This window comes from Anabrus simplex, chromosome 6 (assembly GCF_040414725.1).
Source record: "Anabrus simplex isolate iqAnaSimp1 chromosome 6, ASM4041472v1, whole genome shotgun sequence".
Taxonomy (NCBI): domain Eukaryota; kingdom Metazoa; phylum Arthropoda; class Insecta; order Orthoptera; family Tettigoniidae; genus Anabrus; species Anabrus simplex.
The window spans coordinates 190,533,311-190,560,011 of NC_090270.1; the positions used below are offsets into that span (position 1 = coordinate 190,533,311).

At 39.2% G+C, this 26,701-nt stretch overlaps 2 protein-coding genes across 4 annotated transcripts in view; one reads left to right on the forward strand and one right to left on the reverse strand.

The window, feature by feature from the left end:
• LOC136876292 (uncharacterized) overlaps positions 1–12,008 on the forward strand; it is a 241,331-nt gene extending 229,323 nt beyond the window's left edge. For both annotated transcript variants that reach the window (XM_067150117.2, XM_067150118.2), the window contains exons 4-6: positions 4,736–4,903; positions 9,151–9,294; positions 11,672–12,008. In XM_067150117.2, coding sequence (XP_067006218.2) covers positions 4,736–4,903; positions 9,151–9,294; positions 11,672–11,836 — 477 coding nt within the window. In that variant the 3' untranslated portion in view covers positions 11,837–12,008. The remainder of the gene's footprint in view (positions 1–4,735; positions 4,904–9,150; positions 9,295–11,671) is intronic.
• Positions 12,009–18,461: 6,453 nt separating this feature from the next.
• The window catches only part of Dus3 (Dihydrouridine synthase 3), a 70,224-nt gene continuing 61,984 nt past the window's right edge, over positions 18,462–26,701 (reverse strand). For both annotated transcript variants that reach the window (XM_067150119.2, XM_068228362.1), the window contains 2 exons: positions 21,813–21,994; positions 18,462–19,843 (listed from right to left, as the gene is read on the reverse strand). In XM_067150119.2, coding sequence (XP_067006220.2) covers positions 19,771–19,843; positions 21,813–21,994 — 255 coding nt within the window. In that variant the 3' untranslated portion in view covers positions 18,462–19,770. The remainder of the gene's footprint in view (positions 19,844–21,812; positions 21,995–26,701) is intronic.

The window sequence follows — 26,701 nt, forward strand, 5'->3', positions numbered from 1 at the left end:
CCATGTCAGCGCTTGTTCCGTTGCTTATGGTTGGATAGGGCACGTGTGACAATTGCGGCCGTTGTAATTCATTATGTACTCACGTTACCATCGTTCGATCATGTTGGGGTCCCCAGATGAAGTTTGGGTTTTTAAATATACACTATTTATTACTACAACTACACGGTACAAAGATCAGTACCAGATGTTGGCTAGGTTAGAACAAAATAGTAACAGAATATAAAACTCGGAGAAAATATGGAACAAACAACACTAGTCAAGGAGTTTAATAGTTCATGAATTACTGGCCGCCACAAACCCATCACTTTAGAGACAAGGAAGTCATTCGTCAAAACTTCTGTTTCGAATGTGCTGACATATGGATGTGAAACCTGGACTCTAGGAAAAATGGAAGAAGCAAGACTGGAAGCTGCAGAAATGACGAGAATAAGCCAGTGGGACAGGAAGTCAAATGACCTCGTTTTAAAAAATGTTGAAGAGAAACAATGTTTACTGAACAGGATCAAGAAATGAAGTTCATTGGTCACATATTCAGGCACGTCACTCCAGTTAATTTTTGAGGAGGATAACACGGGAGCGACCACGGAAGTCTCATATTAAGAATACTTTCGGTGAATTAGGTTGCGATTCACATGCCAGTATGAAGAAGATGACAGTACAGTAGATTGTCACTCACGGTTGCAGCAACAAGATGATGATGACGACAGAATTTTATTTCAATGCCCTGAAAAATGCATACTGAAAGTGAGGTCTGCCTACATTGTTTAAATTTAAATTATGATGCTATTTTTCACTTCTTAACAGCTGGTGAACATGATATTTCAATGGTATAGAGCAGTCTGGTCATGCTTAATTTATCACTACACTGCTGGTACAGAATTATCTCTTGAAAAGAATGGGGGGAAAATTAACACAGTAAAATATCTTATTTAGGCATCATAATGAGGAATTCAAGGAGCCTCCGTGGTTCAGACGGCAGTGTGTCGGCCTCTCACCGCTGGATACCGTGGTTCAAATCCCGGTCACTCGATGAGAGATTTGTGCTGGACAAAGCGGAGGTGGGACAGGTTTTTCTCGGGTACTCTGGTTTCCCTGTCATCTTTCATTCCAGCAACACTCTCCATTCTCATTTCATAGCATCTATCAGTCATTACTAAAAATCACTTTGGGAGTGGCAACCCCATCGTACTAATAGCCTATATATGATTCATTCATTACATCCTTGACCCGGTCAATGACTGGAAAACAGGTGGTAGGTTTTCATTTTCAATGAGGAATTCAAAACATGAAAAGCTTCAGCTAAGGAAAGTTATAATTGGCAAAGAAAGTGCAGGAAAAAGAGGGAGGTCTTGGCTCAAAAACATACAAACATACATCAATGAGAACAGGAGGTGAACACCTTCACACACCCTCTGACCAAATTAAATTCTAACATGTGATTGCCAACATCTAGTAGTGGATAGGCAGTGGAAGAAATTTTAACCAGAAGCTGAAGAACAGAATGGTCTTATATTCTCGAAACACGTATGTGTATATCAGTATATGTTAGACAATAAACTAGATGTTGTATTGTATTGACAAGGTGGATCCTTAATATATAATATTGATTTTTAATCTATTGCCAGAGTGTTCTCTCTAGGGTAGCAGTGGCAACATAATCCCAGTACAGTATTATGTGCTTACTGACTAAGATGCTCTTATTGATTGTTGCTTTAAGGGACAAAGTAAATGTTTTAACAACCCTTTTAAAATTAAATGTAGGGGGAAGAGTTGTGGCCCAAAAAATAATAAGGGTCTCATTTAAAGATAAAGAAAGACCATGAAAGGTACAGACATTCTCTACTTCACAAATCTAATACCATCAGGCTTGGAAGAGATCAGCAGTTGACCAAAGAAGATCAGGTAGGAAAGATGTAAGAGAAGAAACTAGCACAAGCAACTGGAAGCAGCATCAGGTTCAGCTACAATCCTAACGCCTCACAATTTACAGTTCCCTAAGAGTTTATCAATTGAGAGTGATAATGATTATGATTATATCGAACTCATCAATTACTGTATATTAACTGAACAGAATAGCTCAGTGCATTACAACATGGCCAGTTATGGTTGCTAGCTTTCTACTCAGGAGACAGGTAGATTCAAATCTCCTGTCAGCCATCTTCGTAATGGTTTTTCATGATTTCCCATATCTAACTCCAGGCAAATGCTAGAATATTACGTTTCTTAAGGCCATGGCTGCTTCCTTCCCATTCCTAATCCTTACAATATTACACCTACACCCTCAGACAATGCTCTCACACAATACTACATGTAGCTCACCCCCATGGAGTGTACCAGGAAAAGCAGCAACATTCTGGTAAACTTTCAGGACTTAAATGGTCTGCAATCAAGGAATGTTAAACTCTACAAATCTCATAGAAGTGTATAAAAGCAGACTCGGAGGAAAGTCAATGCTTTGCCTTTTTTATTTTTTTATTGGGAAGCTGTTTAAGCAGTGGAAAATCTGAACTTCACGAGAGTTACTTTGGAGAAGAGGGTAACTAGCCAAACTGCAAATGTGAATCATTCTCTTAACCCAACAAAATGTAATGACTGCTTGAAACAACAAATGGAAAATGGCCTTCTACCTGCGAAGAGATGAAAATTCCAGAATGGACAAAGAAAAGTGTTGTAGCCAGAGTGTTGACCAGACAGCGCTGTATAGAATACTATATTTGGTGAGACTGAAGAGGAGAGTTTGTATAAGAGGCTAATAATTACAGAACGACAGATTGTTAAATGTTTTCATGAATTCCTAACAAAGAAGAAAATGCTTTCTGCACTATTATACACAGTTCAAAACAATTAGGGAAGCACGTTTTTGAATGTATGCCATGCTCCACAAAACAATACCTCTCACCCAGGTATATTACCAACTAAACCTTTAATCTTTACCATTGAAGTGTACAAAAGAACATCAATGGATTCGCGTTCATTTTCAGAACAAATGGGAAATGTCCAAATAGGGGCAAAAACAAAGTGATAACAGTTCTCCGGGTGGATTTTTATCACAGTTGGAGAGCTTCAGTATGGTGTATGTCCTCCACGAGCATTTATCACAGCTTGGCACCTATGTGGCAGGCTCCATATAAGTCAACAGAGGTCACGTTGCGGTATCAGGTCCCATTCTTCAATGAGAGCCTGTTCGAGGTCTTGGAGAGTCTGTGGTGGACCAAGACGCCCACGAACACTTATCATTACAGAACCTTGTCCAAATCGATCACCTTCCTGGACAAAATTTGGCATATACTGCTCACCACAGCATCTCCATACACGTTGACGACCATAACGCTGTGTCAGGGGAAATCTGGACTCGTCTATGAACAACACAGGTCTCCATTGGAGAAGTTGCCAGTTGACGTCTGTATGGGCACACAGAAGGCAAGCTGCGCGATGTTGTTGTGTTAACCGGGGCACTCGAACAGAACGTCTGGGTCAAAAGGACGCTTCTCTTAACCTGTTCCTTACTGTCTGGTCAGACACTGTGACTCCAGTGACCCTCCTGAGGTCTTGTTGCAGTTCTCTGGCAGTTGCTGAACTACACCACAATGCACAGATGGTCAGATATTGGTCATCCTGTGGGGTTGTCATGCGTCCATGACCTTGTCCAACCCTCCTTGTGAACTGGCCTGTCTCATTGTAGTGATTCGACAAGTGTTGAATAATTGACGAAGAGACATTGAGATCCACAGCAACACGACAAAAAGTCCATCCTTCCTGGATCAAAGTGACGGCCCTTGTGACTTGAACCTCGTTAAGATGTCTCGTGGGATGTGCTGGTTGACGTACAACGTACTCAAATGACCGCAGTAGTCTGTGAACCTCACAACGACACACGGACGCACCACTATTCACTTTGTTTTGAGGGGTCACCTGACAGTTTAATGCATGACTATGCCTACAGATGGAGTATAACTTCGATTTGACATACCCTGAGTAGCTAAGGTCTCAAGGTTTGCTGTACAACCATTGGAACCCCATCTACCAAATTAACGTTCACAACCAGACATTACAAAACATGTTCCTCTAATTTATTTGAACTGTTTAGTTAGTAAAAACTATAGGCAGCATTCCCACTTCTACTGCTGAATGTCAATGTGGCTTTTCCCATATAAACCTGATTATCCCTCCAATAAGAGCTTCTCTACAAATGAAAACTGTAAGAACACTGATATTCATCAAGGTATTTGGGCCTCCTCTGCATGTATTTCAACCCGTACCATATGCCAATTCCTGGTTCCCGAATGGGAGGCATCTACAACAAACATGAAGAGTAAGGAATTAACTCGTGAAGATGGCAACATAACTGTGATGAGCTTAGTCTGGAAGCAATTTTGAAAATTAAAGTATTTTAAAACTTCTTTCGCCTTTGCATGAATATATTATTTTTTTCATATATACAATATCCACCTGCCAAAAATTAAAAGAATAAGAACTTCAATGGCCTGGTACTGTATATTTTCATTTTCTTGGATTATGAAATGGTAGAGTCGGTAAACTAATATTTAGAAAAGAACGCCATGGAAATAATCATTGCAAGAAATAGCTCCTAGGTCACTGACAATCTCATAAAATGGAGTAAAACTTGATTTTCATGGAAAATGAACTGTCGCATGTTGCCAAGGCAGTAACATTCCAGTATGTCTTCAAATCCCAATGTCACCTACTGATTTCCATTTTTCTTTAATGTTTACAGGAAGATGAACCACGTAACTCTATCCGTTTCGAGAAGCCTGTTGAAACTTACAGAGTGCCCACAGAGAGACGGTACTTCACTAGAGATCTCAACATGACACGTGAAATGCTCAATTCCTTTGGACGACGTCAACTTCAGCCCTCTTCAACAGTAACAGTCAACAAGGATGTAAGTATGCAGCGAGAGAAATATAAATCTGCAATTGCCTAAACTTGTATTTAACTCAGATACTTATTTTGACACTCTCGTCCATTATCATCGAAAGAGGATTTGATGATACTGTATCGTGTCAAGTTCCTCTTAAAATTAACATTTTGCTGATTTTAAAGTTGAATATTAGCAATTATCTGGTCAACTTGCACACAGTCCATGATTCCTCTGCAGCTTTAATCTGTTTTGTGACCTCATACTCTTTATTCTGTCTGGCTGCTTGTTTGAAGGATCAGCATCCGGGCGTTCAGTTCAGAGAGTCCTGGGTTCAAATCCCAGCTGGTCCAAGGATTTTTACCACATGTTGTTGATTTCTCTGCCTCGGAGACTGGGCGTTAGTGTTTTTCTTAACACACACCTCTTAATATGCAATACCAACTACCACAGGAAACAATAATAAATACATCCCTCCACACAGCACGCAGGGTTGGTTTCAGGAAGGGCAACCAGCCGTAAAACAGGACCAAGTCCACATGTGCAACTTCACCAGCAGGTAGAAGAACAGTCATGCATTGTACCTCCTCTAGACCATGATTCTCCTTATGTTCTGCTACCAAATCATTTTCCCTGTTGTCTGTTAAGTTATTTCTACTGCTTAAAGGATCAAGTTATTTTTATTACATCTTCTGTAGAGTCAACTCTTTACTTTTTACAGTTCTGTTACTTTTATGACTGCTAGATCTAGGGGATGTATAATTTCCCCACCTCTGAAGGCTCTTCTGTTTTTCATTACCCTCTACATTCAGTCTTCAAAGAGTGGGAATCCTCCACCTATAGAGTGTTGAACTAGGTATGATATTCAATGCATTTAGTATATACAAATTAAATTGTTATGATCGTGAATAATATCTGCCTGTCTGGCTTCCTGTAACAAGAAAACTGTAGGACATATTTAAGAAAAATTTCATAAGTTAAGCCTAACAATTGAAATTAAATGTAAAATAAATTTTAAAAGTTTGAAAATTAGATTTCAGTTAAAGGATTTTTTTTTGCTAGGGGCTTTACGTTGCACCGACACAGATACGTCTTATGGCGACGATGGGATAGGAAAGGCCTAGGAGTTGGAAGGAAGTGGCCGTGGCCTTAATTAAGGTACAGCCCCAGCATTTGCCTGGTGTGAAAATGGGAAACCACGGAAAACCATCTTCAGGGCTGCCGATAGTGGGATTCGAACCTACTATCTCCCAGATGCAAGCTCACAGCCGCGCACGGCCAACTCGCCCGGTCAGTTAAAGGATCATGATATATGCAGTATGATTTCAGAATTGCATAATGTACTGGGAATTTATACTAGGGATCATTTTACTTTTCAGTGATAGGTAATGAATGGTTTGAGGGTGAAATTGATCATGATCCTTTAACTGAAATGTAATTTTCAAACTTTTAAAATTAATTTTACATTTCATTTCATTAAAACACAGATAATAATAGAGTTCCATTCTAGGTGAAGTATATGCCTGGACATCTGTCAACCAAACTTCATTTTTACAGTCTGTTAATTCAGGTATGAGTATTTTGGCAGTGAGCTTTCAAAGAAATGAACAGTGATGAGAGAGTTATAGAAAGAACAAAACAGTTGTTTTTCACTAAAGTAGGCTTTTGGACTGTCAGATCATGTTTATCAATTTATTGAAATTATTTCAACAAGTGAAACTGGCGTCTTTGGAGTGATGGTGAATGATACAGTCTTTCTGAATCAATGATGTGTGACAGTAGAATGTGGTTTATTTTGGTGAGAAAGTTCTAAATTATGTGACAATTGTGTGTGTGTGTGTGTGTGTGTGTGCACCTAGAAACTTTTAGTCTATTTGAGAGAGAGAGAGAGAGAGAGAGATTTATTAAAGAAATAAATCATCCGTCCTCCAATGAGGGTGACCATTCAGATCTGGAATACAGTTACAATATCAATGGAGTTTAAATATATAAAAAGTGAAAATTTAGTCTTTAATGCTGTTATATTCTTTTTTCCAGGGTTAGTGGGGGACAAATGTTAATCACGTTCTCAGGTATAGATGGAAGAGAATGATTTGTAGAGAGTCCCTCAGTATCTGTTATTTCTTCTATTTCACAGAATGGAACTTTCAAATTTTGTAAGAAGGTTGATGTCTGACTAGAGAAGGTACCTCTTGCTCCAAATAGCAGGCCTCTGACAATCCACCGATCAGCTAGTAATTTATACTTTATTAACAGGTGAGGCAAGCACGGAACATAAATAGCTTGCTTTTCTAGGTCCACATCCCGAGCCTGATTTAGGTCTCTTTCAAAGCGAATGGTGGGATCTAAGACAATTGCTTTAATGTCCTCTCTGTTGATGGCTATGATGTCAGCTCTCCGATTAGAGTCATCGGTAGAGACGCAGTGAACCTCCTCGTGCACCTCCCATCCACGCTGTGTCAAGCCTTGAGCAATTGATGTCCTTACACGGTGGTGGCAATGGTTGTGCATTAGCTCAGTGCTCCCAAGAATCCCAGCACATGTCCAAGGGTTTCTGTCTCACTGCAACCATTCTGGCGGCAACGGGTTGTGTTGGATGACTACTGGGAACTGACCTGACTGCAGTGAGGCTACACGACATCTTCACTGCATTTATGTATTCAGAAGAGGACAGAGGTGATTTATAAGTCATCCAGGAGTTTGCTTTCGGGCAGTCTGAATATAACACTACTCCCTTTCCTTTGTGTGACAACTGGCACCATGACTGAAAAGATCGATTTCTCACATTTTCATGTAGTTTTCTTCCGTCAATCTTTGAGGGAAGACTTTATTTTTGTACATCAAGTCTGTGGAGTGCCATAACTTGTTCTTCACATAACTTACTTACGTATTGTAGGTGAACATCCTGAATATGGAGTAAGCGATTGCAAATATTGTAATGTTGTATATTGGCTTCCCATTCTGTGCAAATTATCCCCATCCCTCTGACCTTTCTGGCTGTGGTTAAGTATGGTTTTTACACAGATTGGCCACTAGCACAGGCCTGTCCTAGGTTCTCTGATGGCAGAAGCCGTGTTGGATGTAACCTCAAGGTTGTGTCTGCGAATTATCTGTGGATATTGCATCTATTTAACTATAATACAACCAAGGTATAGAAATGGATGATCTGTAAACATAATACAATAGGCCTGATACCTGGAACCAATCTCCCTACAGTGCCAGGTTTACGAAGGATTTCCTCTTGTGACAACTACCGAAATATTGAGCGGTTCTCTTTTGGAGTCTTGGTTCCTTCCTTTCACTAATTGCGGGCAGGAACCAGTTAGGCTTGGGACAGATTTATGGCTTTATGGACTCCAGATACTTTATATATCACCATTCTCTCATACCAATATCAAGAGTCGCTTCACCACAAGCAAAAATAACTGCATGAGATGTATGAAAGACTCACTTCTCGAGATAAACTTGAGTATACCTAAGTGAAAATCAATAAACATAATTATTTAGAAATTATCCACAATGCTGTACAGTTTGTATCCGCCAAGACACTAACTTTGCAGATACATATGTGGATATCCACATTAATGTAGAACTCTACTTACGAGAACAGGTCTCTCATATCCTTGGAGTCACTAAATAAGAAATACTCTAATATTTTGTGAGAGAATGTAGATGGTTTCTGTTCATTGTTGAACAGGTAAATACTCTAATATTTTGTGAGAGAATGTAGATGGTTTCTGTTCATTGTTGAACAGGTAGTCTTTCATTACCATCCATTATATTTATGGTGTACAGTAGAATTACCTTATTACTTCTTGTACAATAGGGTGTTTAGATATTCCCTTAACAATTTTGTAGCAATTATTTTAATGGTCAAATTATTTCTTTCTTTGGAAATATACTTAAGTTACTTACATTTTTCCATATAAATTACACAAGTGCATCATTGATGCTGACTGACTACACATGCAAGTAATTCTCAAATTTAAATAACACTCGAAAAACGCACATATATAACAACCTCCTGTAAGTCCAATAAAGCAGGTTTTCTCACAGAATTTCTGTATTCACCAGAAATATCTTTTAAGTTTTTCATATGTTTGATATTCTGTATAAGTCTGCTTTTCTCTTAGGATGTGTACATTTAAGGATGTTGGTTTTGCAAACATAAATATATTTAGGTCCATCTTTTCAATTTTTAGCAAAAAATGCAAGTTAACTTCTTACTTTCCTGTATGTTTTAACAATGATTTTCTTATCCTACTTTTCAGAATTTCCATCCTCTCTGCCAGTTGGAACAGACTGTGATAGAGTTCCAACATAGAAGCTATGAATATCGACCAAGTTTTTACCACGAACTGAGTTGCAAGAAATCCCAGTCACAGGAAGTAGATACTCTGACCATTCATGGCAAGGTAAGAGATAATACTGACAAACAATTTTGAACTGAAGTCTACTCTGTAACAGGAACATAGGATGACTGAAAAACTTTCATGTTTCTGTAGCGCTCACTGGACCAAGTACGGTTCCATAACGACAGACATACTGCACATCCAAAAATGTCCTCTTAAGAATATATAACAATAAAGCTATACCTTTTCCAGAAAAAAAAAAAAATAGATATGAGTAGAGAAATATGACTAGCCAACTAAACTTGCCAGAAATGAGGAGGAAATATTGTGCTCCGTACTATACCGTTGTATGGGATGTTAAAAAAACCTGAATTACATGCTATAACTAAGTTTGCATTTAAAAGAATTATCATTTCACATTCATTCATTCATTCAGCGTTCAGTCTGCAAGCCTCTGTGAATTTACTAAACATTGCCACAATCCTCTATTTGCAACTAGGGCTGTGGCCTCATTTAGTTCTATACCTCTTATCTCTAAATTGTTACAAACTGAGCCTAACCACCGTCGCCTTGGTCTCCCTCTACTTCTCTTACCCTCCATAACAGAGTCCATTATTCTCCTAGGTAACCTATCCTCCTCCATTCGCCTCACATGACCCCACCACCAAAGCCGGTTTATGCGTACAGCTTCGTCCATTGAGTTCATTCCTAAATTAGCCCTTATCTCCTCATTCCAAGTACCCTCCTGCCATTGTTACCACCTGTTTGTGCCAGCAATCATTCTCGCTACTTTCATGTCTGTTACTTCTAACTTATGAATAAGATATCCTGAGTCCAGCCTGCTTTCGCTCCCATAAAGCAAAGTTGGTCTGAAAACAGACCGATGTAAAGATAGTATTGTCTAGGAGCACACTTCCTTCTTAGAGAATACTGTTGATCGCAACTGCAAGCTCACTGCATTAGCTTTACTGCACCTCAATTCAATCTCACTTACTATATTACCATCCTGGGAGAACACAATGTAAATACATGAAATAATCCACCTGTTCTAGTTTTGTATCACCAATCTGACATTCAATTCTGTTGAATTTCTTACCTACTGACATCAATTTAGTCTTCGAAAGGCTAATTTTCATACCATACTTATTGCACCTATTTTCAAGGTCTGCCATTAAGACCAAGTTGTCTGCATAGGCCAGACTGCTTACTAAATTTCCACCTAACTAAATCCCTCCCTGCTGATTTATACCTTTCAGCAGATGATCCATGTAAACTATGAACAGCAAAGGTGAAAGATTACAGCCTTGTCTAACTCCTGTATATAAATATATATATATATATATATATATATATATATATACATACATACAGAGAGAGAAAGAGAAAAGAAGAGGAAATGGAACACACAATAAGACGAACATAATGGCAGGTCAGTGTGGGAAAAGTGGCAACAGAAAGAGGAGACAAGGGCAAACACGAAAACACAAAAGGACGAAGGCAATTTCCACATCTTCGTACACTGCCATCTTCAGATACCATGGATAAGTTCTCTCTTCTTCAATCCCAGTTCTATATCCATCTCTTCTCAGCCCCCAACAAGCAAATTTCTGCTCTCCGGCTTCATCACGAGGGTGGGCATCAATAACGTAAATTTTTTAGTAATGTACAGGAAAGTTGTAAAAATGGCAGGATACTGAGCTCGATAGCTGCAGTCGCTTCAGTGGGACCAGTATCTAGTATTCGGGAGATAGTGGGTTCGAACCCCACTTTCGGCAGCCCTGAAGATGATTTTCCGTGGCTTCCCCATTTTCACACCAGGCACATGCTGGGGCTGTACCTTAATTAAGGCCACGGCCGCTTCTTTCCCGTTCCTAGCCCTTTCCTGTCTCATCGTCGCCATAAGACCTATCTGTGTTGGTGTGACCTAAAGCAACTTGCAAAAAAAAAAAAAAAAAATGGCAGGTTTGCAGAATCCACAGGCGATTACTGACTTTTGTAATATTATGTATGTTAATGTTAAGGTAATTTTCTTTGACTTTAAACACATAGTAAAATAAGTCTACTTAATTGATTTATACATACATATTTTAGTTGTAAGTCAGTGCTTACAAAACCACTTCTGAAAAAAGGAAACGAATGTCCCTTATTGACCTGTAAATATGGTAGTCTAAGCCAAACTTATTCGACTGCTGAGGGTTATCAATTTCCTTCCAAGTGTAATTTCTTCAAAAATTGCATTTTCATTGTTTGCATTTACAGCACACATTAAATGCATTACTACACAAATTTGGTGGAGCTGCTCATCCCTGTATCTGCAATGCTGGATGAATGGACTTTGTCTCTCACTTTGAAAATCCTGGACATTGATACATAAATGTCATTTTACATGCACTGCTTTATACAAACAAGTTCAAAATGGAATGTGTGTGTTTCGTTTCAGTGTGCCTTCCCACTGTTACACTGCGTGCAGGTCTACCATGAACTTCACATCGCCCGTCGTCACATCAACTCTACTTGTTGGGAACCTCAGACCGTGGTAGTGAAGGCAGGCTGCGAGTGTATGTGGCCAGAGCATGAGCTTGGAAGTCCCACTGATCATTATTAATGCAAAGCTGGTTTCATCAGTTTTAATAGGTGTATGTTCCTCAGTAATACTGATGTATCTTTAGCTCATTAATTAATTGTTTCTTTTATTTATTTACACAGTTACCACCAAGGTATACAAATCATGTACATCTTAACCTGTAATATATATGAAGAATATTAAATATAATAATGCAGTGTAGCGTTTATGTATCATTTGTGTACTATTATCCCTACCAAAAGAAGTTCACAATTTTCTCCAAGACAGGGTTGAGAACATTAAAAATGTAAATAAGTAGGCCTACCAACTACAATATCACTACAACCAATGGATTTATCTTTGAGTTCCAATTAAAAACAAAATGTAGCTCTTCAGTGAAAATGAAATTAGATTCACACAAAGTCATTGAACACTGCATCAGACATTCTGGTCTTCATCAGCAGTTTACATTAACTGTCCCTGTTTCTAGTTAAAGTTTTGGAATAAAGACATAATATAGAAATAGTAGCATGTATCCGTGGCTTCGCCTGTTTCATTAATTCAACCATTAGATTATGAGCATCCGCAGCATCTTTTCCGGGAAGAGGGGCACATCAACACTTTTCCAGGTCAACTTTCCTGCTATAAAGAAGATACATTATTTTGTTTCATTACAAACCTAGATGATGATTTTTCGTTGCATTCTTTACTTGCTTTGTTAAATGCAGCACTTCGCTGCTCTGAAATCATTGGTTACTTTATGGCCAGAGATTTTGAGCACAAAAGTTTGTTCTTCCTCTTCTGTGATTCATTATCAAAATGTTCAGTTCTTAAAATGGTCACAAACAATAAAATGATCACGTCGTATTTCCAAAAAATTAGAAATAAATCAAGCAGTTCATTAAAATGGTTATGTTAACCCAGTTAGCCAATTTTCTAAACAACTGGATATATTTTGAGATAACCCTAAGTCACTATGTTAAATTAAACTGTAGAAATATCCCTAACTCAACCTGGCTAATAATTCAAATAGCACACACAAAGGCATAATTTGTCAGTTACTTAAAATTAACGTTTAATAAAAATCTAGTTTGTACTCACCGTTACGGTGAATCACCACATTTTTCCTCTTCTTCACAGCCAATTATGAATGAATACCTTGCAGTGCTCTTGCTAGAATAATGAAACACTTGTACAAAGTGAAAGACTTTGTAATGTTCATTTTATTTCCTTGCACACTTAGTTTCATGACAGTGGTAAAAAGCACTGACTAGGGAAATGATCTGGCTATTTTAAATGAGAAGCAAAAAGTATGAATCAAAAAAATTGTACTGCTTTAGCAGCATTACAAATATGAAGGCTGTTTTGTAATACGATTTCCAGCACACATTCATTCATTAAATCAAAACGTCTTTCACTTGACAAATATTATCTATTATTTTTATATAAATGGACGTAAACCATTCTTAAACCTGAAAAAAATTGTTTAAATGAATTTTTGTTACATAGTATGTCCTTAAACATCAGAATTGGGTAAGAGAAGTTGCACTCTTCTACAAGCTTCTCTAGAAAATTGTGTGAGAACATGTTTAATCAACTTCTGTTTGTCCTCTGCTACTCTTTCATGGTGCAAAGCCCACTAAGTCGATCATTTGTCATTGTCGATCTAAACCAGTACTTCACCTTACGAAGCGTGCTGAAACTCCTCTCCACTGTGCACGTTGTCACAGGCAGGGAAATACAAATTTTTAAAACACCACCTACGCTTGGGTAAAAAAAAAAACCCCACCTTACTTTCTTTTAAAAGCTCTTTCTCTATGCCTGTCTCACTTGCTCCGTAGCGCTCCAAATCCAAGCAGAGGTGAGCTGAGCTTAGCAGAGTCGCCGCGCTGGTCCAAGCCAAGCCGAGTGGGACCGATGCACTGTGCACAGGACCTCTGCGCCTCAGTTTGCACGCGTGACATTTTGGGCGTTTGAGAGGCCCTGCACTAATGGTTACACTATGGAGTTGGGCAACATTATCATGAAGTCACTTGAATATGCACTGTTTTTTGACATCTTGTAGAATGCAACTGGTGTAAGAGCAAGAATTCCTTGTCAACACTAATGTTTTGGAGGAAGTTTTGAGTGAAAAAAAAAAGTATTAGAATGGTGTAATGTCTATTAGCATTCCATATTTGTACAAATTAGTTGCAGAAAATAGAGGGACACACTATAACTTAAGTTGAAATTATCATTACAAGTAAAGGAACATTTCTTGTCTATGATCTGCTTTGATAGATTGAATTTTTGTCTCCTGCCTAAGAGCTGTTGAATCATGGTAAATAATAAAGTTACTTTGTAAATAGTTTTGAGTTTGAATGCTTCGTTTTCAATAAATTCTGAAAGTCTTCATTTGTTGACTAATATCATTGTCTAATGCTTCCTGTAGCATGAACCATTTCAATTTATTTATACTGTATACTGTCAGTGGGAATATGGAATAGATCTGGTGATGGTATTCCTTGATCTAGAGAAGGCATACAATAGTGTTAATAGAGAAAAGGTGTGGGAAACCCTGGAAAGAAAACGATGTCGAAGGCAATTAAGGGAATGAGTGAAAGCAATGTATAAGAATTGTTCCAGTCCAGTTGAGTTCCAGTGGGGAGAACAGATTGGTTTAGGAACCAAACCGGACTTAAGACAGGGAAGTGAATTGTTTCCACTTACAGTATGTTTATAATGGTTAAGGATAAAATTCTAAAGGAAACAAAGACAAAATAAGGAGGGGATATGAAAATACTGTTGTTTGCAGATCTGGGGAGTTAACAATACAGAAGTGCACATCCAACTAGAGGCTTAAAATGACAATATTGAGAAATATGGTATGAAAATCAGTGTTGAATACAGCAAAACAGCGGTGATGGCAAGAGAAAAAATAGAAGGAAAAGTATCGTTAGTATCAGGGGACAAAATCTTGAGGTTGTTGAATACTTCAAATATTTGGGAAGTGAAATAATGCAAGATGCAAGGTTGGATATGGAGATCAGTAGAAGGGTACAAGTGGGAAATACGTTCTACCAGAATGTAAGGAACCTGGTGTGGAACAGAGTTTCTATGAAATGTAGAGAGGTAATGTACAAGATATACTATACCCCTATATTAATGTATGCATCAGAGACTTGGACTTCAACAGCAAGATATGAGAGTAAAATTCACGCCAGTGAGGGAAGTTCCTGAGGAGTATGGTACGGAAGACAAGGTAAGAAATGTTGAGGTCAAAAAAGAGATAGGGGTAGAAAAACTGAGTGATAGGATCGAGAATACATTGAGATGGTTTGGACATGTTATAGGGATGGATGAGGGAAGGTTACCAAAATAAGTGTTGGAGGCTAAGATAGAAGGAAAGAGTGCAAAGGGGAGGCTCAGAGCAAGATGGATGGGCTCTGTCAAGAACAGTATAAGACAAAGAAGACTGGACTGGAATACAATTACTGAAGAGGCATGGTGGAAGGAGAGGCAACGGTGGAGAAGTGCCATCAATACCCCGACCTGGCAGGAACAAGACAAGGGGAAATGAAAATGATGATGATGATTGTCAGGCCTTTCACCAATGCTACAGTATGATGAAGCATTTTCAACCTAGCATTTCCTCAGAACCTGACACCCCTGCCCCACTTTTCTTTTGCTAGTTGCTTTACGTCGCACCGACACAGATAGGTCTTATGGCGACGATACGCCCCACTTTCCTTCCGCTATATATGTTCCTCTTTGGTCCGGTATCTACTTCAGTTCTAACATTGTCATTGAAAATGCCACATCATGGCACTGATGAAACAATGACCATCTAAATTGAGTGACAGGATCTACCACTGTCAATTTTATAAATTTGATTATGCTAATACGAAATATCACCATCATTTACCACTACAAAAACCATTCCCTCTAAGTTCTTATTCAATGTTACCTAAAGAGTTTATTTACTGAAAACCAAGCAAGTTGCTGCATGGTTTGAGTCATGTAGCTATTAGCTTGCATTCAGGTTATAGTGGGTTCGAACTCCAGCGTCAATAGCTCTGAAGATGATTTTCCGTGGTTTCCTATTTTCACTCCAGGCAAATGCTGGGGCTTTACATTAATGAAGACCACAGTCACTTCCTTCCCACTCCTAGCCCTTTCCTATCCCATTGTCACCATAAGATCTATCCGTATTGGTGCGACGTAAAGCAAACTGTAAAATTAAAATTAAAAAATTACTGAAAACTCAGGTCTCTAAATATAACTTAGTCCTTAGTACAGTCAAGAGATTCAGACGAAGGCATACAATTAGTCTAGGATTACGGTACTGGCAATTTAAGTATCACAAACTTCATGCCGATCATGAAACTTTGATGACATAACCAATTTGCTACAAGATCACATGCAAAAATTTAGTTGCTGTTTCCACTGCACGGCCCCTAAATCAAAGCTGGGTCTCAAGCTCTCAGATACTAACGGTGGTGCAACTGGACATCTCTGCTTCACTGGTGAGCTGTGGCCGTTTTCTGCTTGCCGCTCCACTGCTAGCTTGTGTGGATAATGCTTCCCTACTGCTTACAAGAGCAATTCAGGGGTTCATTTCAAGGCCTTACAGAGGAAACAGGTAGTTAATAATTTGCATCTGGTCTTCTTGTATCACATTGGTTACATCATAAAAGTTTCAAGACAAGTTTCAGCATAAAGGATGTGGCATTTCCCTTATGAGCTCCAATTTCCCAATCTGTTACACTTGGCACTAGAGCTACCACTGCCAGCTGAAGATTTCAGACTAGTCCCCACTAACAGAACACTGCACAAGATAATAATTTATCCTTTATGAAGATTCATAAACTACATGTAGATAAGTACAAATAAGTAGGGAAGACAAAAAGAAAATTGTTCTGCTGTCAGCAATGTGTAGGGTTAAGAATAAACACCTATATCAATAAGATGTTATGTTTATAATGGTTATGGATGAAATTTTAAAGGCAACAAAGGCAAAATATGGATGGGGTGTATGAAAATATTGTTGTTTGTAGATAACATAGTGATCTGGGGAGTCGACAGTACAGAAGTGCACATCCAACTAGAGGCTTTAAATGACAATATTGAGAAATATGGCATGAAAATCAGCATGGAGAAGAGCAAAACATCGGTGATGACAAGAGAAGAAATACAAGGAAAACGAATCGTTAGTATGAGGGGACAAAACCTTGAGGTTGTTGAATACTTCAAATATTTAGGAACTGAAACAATATAAGATGCAAAGTTGGATAAGATCAGTAGAAGGGTACATGCAGGAAATACATTCTACCAGAATGTAAGGAAGCTGGTGGGAACAGAGAAGTTCCTATGAAATGTGAAGAGATAATGTACAAGATATACTGTACCCCTAACTATACTCCTATATTAACGTATGCATCATTATATTAACATATGCATCAGAGACTTGGACTTTCACAGCAAGAAATGAGAATAAATTTCAGGCCAGTGAGGTGAAGTTCCTGAGGAGTATGGTAGGGAAGACATGGAGAGACAGAGTAAGAAATGTTGAGGTCAGAAAAGAGATGGGGGTAGAAAACACTGAGTGATATGATGGAGAAGAATAAATTGAGATGGTTTGGACATGTTATAGGGATGGAGGAGGGAAGGTTACCAAATCAAGTGTTGGAGGCTAAGATGGAATGAAAGAGTGCAAGAGGGAGGCCCAGAGCAAGATGGATGGGTTAAACAGTATAAGAAGAAAGAAGACTGGACTGGAATACAATTACTGAAGAGGAGTAGTGGAAGGAGAGGCAACGGTGGAGATGTGCCATCAACACTCCGACCTGGCAGGAGCTGGACAAGGGGAAATGAAAATGATGATGATCAATAAAATTATACCTATCTGTGTCGGCGCAACGTAAAGCAACTAGCAAAAGAAAAGTGGGGCGGGGGTGTCAGGTTCTGAGGAAATGCTAGATTGAAAATGCTTCATCATACTGTTACTTTTATCAAGCTGTCCCAATCTCCTCTTTGGATTTGACCACATGAACGTGACGGAGGTATGAGAGATGCTAGTAACACCATTCCTTATGCAGCGAGTCCTTTAGGAATGATCTGAAAAGTGCCGTACATAGGGTTGATCGGTGTGTACATTTTAGTGGGCTTGGCATCTGGCTCCATGGCTAAATGGTTAGCATGCTGGCCTTCGGTCCACAGAGTCCCGGGTTCGATTCCCGGCCGGGTTGGAGATTTTAACCTTAAATGGTTAATTCCCTTGGCTCGGGGACTGGGTGTTTATGCTGTCCCCAACATCCCTGCAACTCACACACCACACAAAACACTATCCTCCACCACAACAACACGCAGTTACCTACACGTGGCAGGGAGGGTCTGCCTTACAAGGGCTGCATCCGGCTAGAAATAGCCACATGAAATTATTATTAGTAGGCTTGGCAGACTGATATGTAACAGCATCTTCTGGCACAGAGAAGAAGCAACAGGGTAACTACTTCACTCTTCATTTTCCTGTATGCCTCTTCACTGATATGCCTAGTCTATTTATAACAGCCAATGGTGGAACTGTTGTGGATCCAACCAGCCTTTGGGCTGAAAAAAAAAAAAAAAACACACACACACAGTTTTATCTCAGACTGGGTACACAAAGCTGAAAAGAGTTATAGTTCAATTTTTGTTCCTTTATTTATTTGTTATATTACAACAGGAAAATGGCTTTACAGAATTTCTTGAAATTTAGTATTTACGTTCAAGGACAGCTGGGCTGGGCACTAGACTATACATTATTTGATTAATATACAGTGGCATAGCAATATTAAGGGGCCCAAAAATCAGGAAATGTTACATTTCTCTGTTAATATTAGTTACAGGTATTTGAAAACCTGCATATGATGAAAAGTTGTGCAAAATATAAATTCTGATCTTTTGTTTCTGAAGGTTTTATCATAAGAGAAATAACTGAAATATTCCGAATTACTGTATTGTTCACAAACTTACAAATATCTCCACAAATATTAGTTCTTTCTAAAAAGTGTGCTGAACAAAAGCTGTATAAAATGCAATTTGTAATCTTTTACATTCAATACTTTTTACCATATGAGCTAAGATATTCATGAATTAAGAATTTTATTTCCAAGTCCATCAACAGCAACACTGATGACATTAGTATTATTCAGTCGTCATACTAACGAGTTAACCAGTGATCATGGTGGTTGTTTTAAAAAGGTGCAGACCATGTGGCCTTCTGCCTGTATTGATCAATGTCCGCATGAATAGTAACTAATTAGCTTCTCCTGCTAACCCTATGGTTTGTAAGTTGTGCAATAACATCTGAAACCCATGGCTGAATAACAATATTATTACTTTTATTCAGTTTTTCATTCAGCAAAATCATGTAACTCCATTTTCTTCATATTGTTGCTTGTAATGTATTTTATAGAAATAATGTTATACTAATAATATAATGTCTTTATAGCAGTTAAATCCATAAATATATATGAAACAACAACAACAAAACAGAAAAGAACAACAAAACAAAACAGATGGCAAATTTTTTCAGCAGAAGGCATATCATGGAGATATTTTGTTCATGTGATACAAAAACTCTATATGCAGATAGGTGTCATCAATTTTTTATTACAACAGAATACATTTCTGGTTATTACAAATTCATAAAACAAATGTAATTAGATTTTTTCACAAAAATAAAATATCCTGCACATTTTAGGATAGCAGTACAAACAAAACAATCAACAATTAATGACTACTGCCAGAAAACATGTAAAAACTGAACAAATACTGGAGGTACATTTCATAAAATGGTTACCAACTGGCATAAATATGCCAATTCTTGGAATGCAAAGCATTCTTTCTAATAGATAAGACATAAATAATATGTCCTGCTCAAGAAATTATGCATTATACAAATAATGCATATATCATCTCACAGTTTCCCAGATTGTACAAAAAGACCATTCAATTCATTTCCAAGAACTAGCCTTATGTTTGGGTAGAAAGTAGAAGTTCTCTGGAACTGGGCCCAACAGCATTTCACTGCACAACAAGGGAAAAATAAGTATGAGTAAAAATATTCACATTGCATGATAACAATGGCTGCACTCAATTTCCTACAGAAAACAAAACCTGCAAATAATAATACTTTAAGTCTGATAAATTATAAAGGAAAATTTACAGTCTCAGGTCTAGGATGAGAATAGTACCAGCCTGTACACAATTTTAATTTCCCAAAGTATTTATTGGACTATCGTGACATAGAGTAAGTTGCTGTCGCCTAGCGACAACCTGCCCATCAAGGTCGATCCAAATCTTGGAGCCGCTTTGTAATTAAATCAATTACATAAAATTACTGATAATAAAAAACTGCCTACCTGATTTCATTCAAACCACTTCCTAAACCCTCTCGGGAGTAATAAGAACAAAATGTGAAATTTTCAATGAAATCAGTCCACTACATTCCGAGTCCATTCAAGACAAACAAACAAACAAACAAACAAACATAGAAAATTTAATTTTTATGTATGTAAATAAATTAGTTTCAACAGACTGAAGAATCTAACAGTTATAAATTGAATTACAATTCGTATGCGCCAATAGAATCTGCTTGTGAAGTTGAAGATGGAATCAACAAAGATATGCCTACATGCAAATGTCAAGATCTTACCAAAGAAACAGTGGATTTATTTACAAATTATGTACGATGTATAGAAATATATACAACCTGTGACAATACAGTTTGGTGAACAGTCTTGTACTATCAACACAGATGAACAATGCACGACAGTGACCTTACTGTCCTTCAAAATATTCCCCTCCCGTAACTATGCACTGCTGAGATCGGCGATACATGTCCTGGAAACTTTGCAAGAAGGCTTCCTTTGGGATGGTGTTCAAAAGCCTCGTCACGTTTCGTTGGATGTCAGGAATATCGTCAAATCTCTTTCCTTTCAAAACAACTTTGAGACGTGGGAATAGGAAGAAGTCTGGAGGATTGAGATCTGGCAAGTATGGGGGATGTTCAAGTTGCACCACCCCCTATTTTGCCATGAACTGTTTGATGATGTGGGCGAGCATTGTCACAGACAAAAAACCATGAACCTTGTTGTGCATACTGGGGTCGTACCCTGCGTAGACGTTTCATGAAATGGGTCAAAATTTCAATGTACCGTGCAGCATTCAACGTCGTCCCCTCAGGTAGAAATTCCTTGTGGATAATGCCCTGGCTATCGAAAAAGGTGATGACATTGTTTTGATACGCGACTTGTCGGCTCTGACCTTTTTCCGATGAGGGAATCCCGGAGAACGCCATTTCATGCTTTCGTTTCGTTTCAGGCTCGTGAGACACCAGCTTTCATCCTCAGTGACAATACAGTTCAAGAAATTTGGTGTCGCATCCGCCGTTTCGACAAAATCCTGTGAAGCCTCTAAACGTGTCTGCTTCTGATCGTCAGTCAAGTCATGTGACACAAGACGAAAACATGTTTTCCTCTTCCCTAACTTCTGGGCATCGATTTGTCGCACAGATTCACGGTTAATCTGCAGTTCATCCGCTATCATGCGCACAGTTAATCGCCGATCGTTCATGATTAATTTCCTCACCATGTCTTGCCAACCTTAAAACAAAACTGTAGATTGATCTTTTGGTCGTTGACGTTCCTGTTCGCCGTTCAGAACCAATGCACTAAACACGCACTGTGTCAAACAGGTCTTACACGGCACACACATGATGCTCAACTGAACAACGTTGGGAGCAGGTGGTCAAAACCTGCTGCTACGCAGGTGCAGTGTTGTGTGTCACCAGTGTTGACAGATCTACCATTCTGACTTCATTCACCGAGCTTTATTGTCACAGGTTACTCATGTATTGCTGACAATTCTTTGCATTACCAAACCCTGGATTGCCATGTCCATAATCAGATGTGCACTGTCTACCAAGCAAAATGCTCTCTCGTGGGCATGAAATCAATTCTTTAAAGAAAGGCACCAACTTCAAGCCTCCACTTACCTGATCTTGATCCAGTCAGCACAGTTAGGGCTGGCCATCAGGGTCTCCAAGTCATCACGACCTCTATAGTACGGTGGGCGTTCATTCACCCTCTGAGGCGGATGTTCTAATAGCCCAACAGGAATATACCGGTGGAGAAAGGAGAGCCACTCCAACAAGAACCGGCGTAATGTTTCAACCCCCTAAAGGCAGATAAAATGGATAACTCTTTTTGGAAGAGCTAAATGTCCTTTTCCTATTGTTAAAAACATACACTTACCAAGTAAGAAGTAAATATAAATAAAGTACATTCAGAAAATGTTTTGGATTAACAATTAATACATCATTTGCATTCATTACTTACTATTTATACAAATTATCATCAAAGTTAAAAAAAAAAAAAAAAAAAAATGGAAAATTGAACCTCTTTATAAGTGATGACAAACAACAAAAGAGGAATGTACAGTATGACTAACAGCCAGGATAATAAGTACATTGTCAATAGTTTTAATCAATTAGATGGGATGAGTCGCCGGCACAGCTATGTGTTTCCAAGTTGAGGTTAGGAAGTTTGATCCCACTCGTCCACTGATATCTGGAGGTACACCAGCCTTGTGTCTGCACAGATTACTGGAGTTTGGACAGTCATATTGGTGATATGATTTTGTTGATGTTCCTTCTATGAGAGTTAACCTACCTACAGGGTGGCGCACGAAATGTCATACACTGGAAATTGTTTATAGAGAATGTAATATACAACATATTGAATACAAAACGGCGTTACAACATTCACTGACATGTGCACGGTTAGTCTGTGTGCAGGACATGTTCATTATGTCCACCTTCTCAGTGTACAACAGCTTCGAGATGAACCTGCATGTTCGTGAGCACTCTACGACATAAGTCCTCACTCAACCCTCGGGAGAAAGTCACAATGGCCGCTTGCAATTGCTGTACATTTTCTGGTTTATGGCGGTAGATTGTCTCCTTCAAATATCCCCACAGGAAGAAGTCGCAGGGATTGAGATCGGGGCTATGCGGTGGCCAGATTGAGCCGCTCTGAAAACGCTTGGGATATCGACTGAACATCATACGGGGCCCGAAATGTTTATTCAGGAAGTCCAGAACAACATTTGCTGTGTGCAGACGAGTTCCATCTTGCATGAACCATTGTATCTCGATTGGTAGTCATGATGCAAAGAGTTCTGGAAGGAAAATGTTTGTCAACATGTCCAAGTAACGTGCACTATTGACTGTATTATTGAAAAAGATTGGCCCAATAATTCCATGACTGGAAATTGCAGCCCCTACACACACACACTTTCACACCATGACTTTCAACCTCGTGCACAATAGCAGGCCGTTCTTTCGCCCAAAACCGGACATTCTGTTTGTTCACTGCACCATTGAGATAGACATGTGCCTCATCACTGAACCATGTGTTGTGCAATACGGGATCACCTTCTGCAATAGCCCACGCAACAAACTGTACTCGCCGTTGCTTGTCAAGTGCCATTAGTTTATGACCTGTTATCATTTTATATGGAAACACGTCAAGGTCAGACTGCAGTATTCTCTGAATTAACCGACGAGGGATGCCCAGCTGAACACATGTGTTCTGGTGGGATTTGGAGGGGCTCCGAGCCACAGCCGCTCTCACAGCAGCACCATTCTCCGGTGAGCGGACCGGCTTGAGGTGGGGCCGTTTTCTCTCCAGTATGTTGCCTTCTGTTTCAAAGTGCCTGGCCAGTCTGCATACCGTCTGTCAACAAGGAACCCACCGAGTACGGAAATGAACACAAAACCTTTCCTGGGTCCGAACTACACTCTTTGTTTCCACATAAAACAACACTCTTCACCTTCTGTTCACGCGTCAATCTCCCTTTGTCCACCATGCTGTATAACTGGCAGCCGGTACGCATGCGCGACATGTGGTGCTGCCAGTCGGATCACGCATGAAATAAGGTTTCTGTTCACGAAAGGACGTGGTTGTGAGCCCAGGTTTACACATTTTATAAAACATTTCCGATGGATGACATTTTGTGCGCCACACTGTAATTGGAGAGCTTCCAATTACCATATTTTCTTGTGTATTAGACTCCCTTTTCCCTCCCTCCACTTTACAACCAAAAAAAGTAAGGGGGTTCAATATCCGATAACCTCCCATTTTGTCCAGTGATTTCTGGGTATAAAGAACTATAAATTGCACATGTATGCATTCTACACTATTATTTAACAAATTATTGATTGTATTCTGAGTCTTACTGGCTACCTTCATTGGAAGGCAGCAATTCTAAATTTAAAAATAAAGAAATGGTGAACACATGACTTTTATGCCTACATATACAGTAGGCCTAGTCAATCAGTTTTAGTTTCTCTTATAAAATGTCATGTGTTATATCTCATTTACACCTCTGATGAGGTTGATGTCAGGAAGGGCATCTGGTCGTAAAAACTCACTACAAAGGTTAATCTCACTTCATATTTTTAATTTTTTAATTTATTTTTACAATTGGCTTTACGTCGCACCAACGATGGGATTGGGAAGGAAGCAGCCATGGCCTTAGTTAAGGTACAGCCCCAGCATTTGAGTTGTGTGAAAATGGGAAACCATGGTAAACCATCCAGGGCTGCCAACAGTGGGGTTCAAACCCGCTATCTCCCGAATGAAAGCTCACAGCTGCGCGCCCCTAACCGGATGGCCAACTTGCTCGGTGATCTCAATTCACACTCGACCCCATGGAGGAAAGGGATAAGGGTTGTAAATACAGTTTTATTTACAATGATATGCAATTTTAATACAAAAGCACTTAATGGCCGGTCATTTGTCTTGAGCATTAAGCCTATTAGACAATAAACCTAATCACTGTCTTCATTTCAATTATCATTGTCTTGTGCCACCAATTTCCCTGTTACTGGTGTTGTCGTCAACCCAAATTACGTCATCTTCACTGCCATTAAGAACATTCGGGATTCCGTCTTTGTGACACTTTTAAGAATAGTTTTGTTTCCGATTATAGAGTCCAAACAGTGAGAATCTATTCACAAATGGTTTCCGAAGAAGGTCTCTTGTTATTCCCAGTTGGTATATGGGTAGCAGAAGCCAACCCTCAACATTATTAAGTCATTAAGTCACATTTCCCAGCAGAAGATGATAGTGGCATATGAATAAGGATTCCATTTGCCGACAGGGTACCCACAAGTAACCTGAGCCTGTTTTCCCTGTATTTTCCCTGCATTAAATTTAGTGGGAGATGGTACATAAGATTGACGCTCAACTATGTTTATCATACTCTGGAATGATCATCTTGGAACAGATTTTCCATGAACACTTATAATAGCATAAACAACTTTAAATAAATGTATCACAAGTCAAACAAGCTAGAACTTATCAAGAAGTGCCATTCTGTGAAGTGAGTTATCAGTAATCCCATGGCACACAGCCACTACAAGAAACACTACAACCAACAAAAATGAACTACATTGCTCACAGCAAGCTATCAGTCAATTATTCTTCAAAATAATGCCTGTGTTCATCAAGGACCTTATTCTTGAAATTGGCATTAGTGAACTTGCCACTTTCTAAACACGCTCATAACAGAAACGTATGGGTTAGTGTTCAGAAACTCAGCAATAAGTTCCCAGTTTCTTTAGCAAATGGAAGTGTCGTTCGAATACGTATGCTGGTCAACTAGTGTGCATAGAAACAAGCACCACCGATACATTTCATTCTTTGTTGAATTCTTTTCTGTGATAATTTTGCTTTTCCATAACATTTTCTCCTCAATACTGAGGCAAAATCTGTAATTATGGGCAGCCCCTTGCAGTGCACCTCTACGTTATGTAAATTACATGGAGTTGTTGTTGCTTTAATTTAAAATACACACTTCAAAAAAAGCTTTGCACTATCTGTATTTTTTGTGTTAGTTGTTCATTCTAAGAGTTGTTGCATGACAAACAGACACCTGAATAGCGTGCAACGCTACCTGTCAGTGGATGCTTGATGATGCTTGTTGTTTTAAGGGGCCTAACATCGAAGGTCATCGGCCCACCTGTCAGTGGACATGGAGGTAATACATGGTCTCAGAACAGTCCAGAAGAATGTGGTGTTACTGTCACCTGTGGGCACAACACGACTAGAGCACATTTGTGTCCTGCGCAGCATCCAGACATGCCTCAATGAGTCATTACGACTTTTGACCACGTCACAAAGGGTCTGATCATGCTTCACTGCACGGGCTGCAGTAACACCATACTGAAGGGCAGAATCAGATTCCCACGCTCGATAGGCAGATGCACATTGCTGAACAATAGTGTTCGTGTTCCATCTGTCATTGCTTTTTCTTTACATCCATCGTGTTATGCTTAACATAAAGTGTGTATTTGAATCCCACAGATTACCTGGGATCATCAGCAACCTAGAAACCTGGAACTCCAGGTGGTGCAAAATGGTTTCTGAGATGTGTGTATTATAATTTAAGTTTTGGATTAACATGAACAAAGAAATTGCAAAATAATGGGGGAAAATTACTGTCTTTGAACATTTAATTGTACTATCAAAGTAAAGACCTGGAATTATGTTATCATTAACAGTGAATTGTACGTCACTGGGCGAGTTGGCCGTGCGCGTAGAGGCGCGCGGCTGTGAGCTTGCATCCGGGAGATAGTAGGTTCGATTCCCACTATCGGCAGCCCTGAAGATGGTTTTCCGTGGTTTCCCATTTTCACACCAGGCAAATGCTGGGGCTGTACCTTAATTAAGGCCACGGCCGCTTCCTTCCAACTCCTAGGTCTTTCCTATCCCATCATCGCCATAAGACCTATCTGTGTCGGTGCGACGTAAAGCCCCTAGCAGTTTACCAAGAATTGTACGCCACAGCACAATCAAACTAGTTGCACGCCTCCTGTAC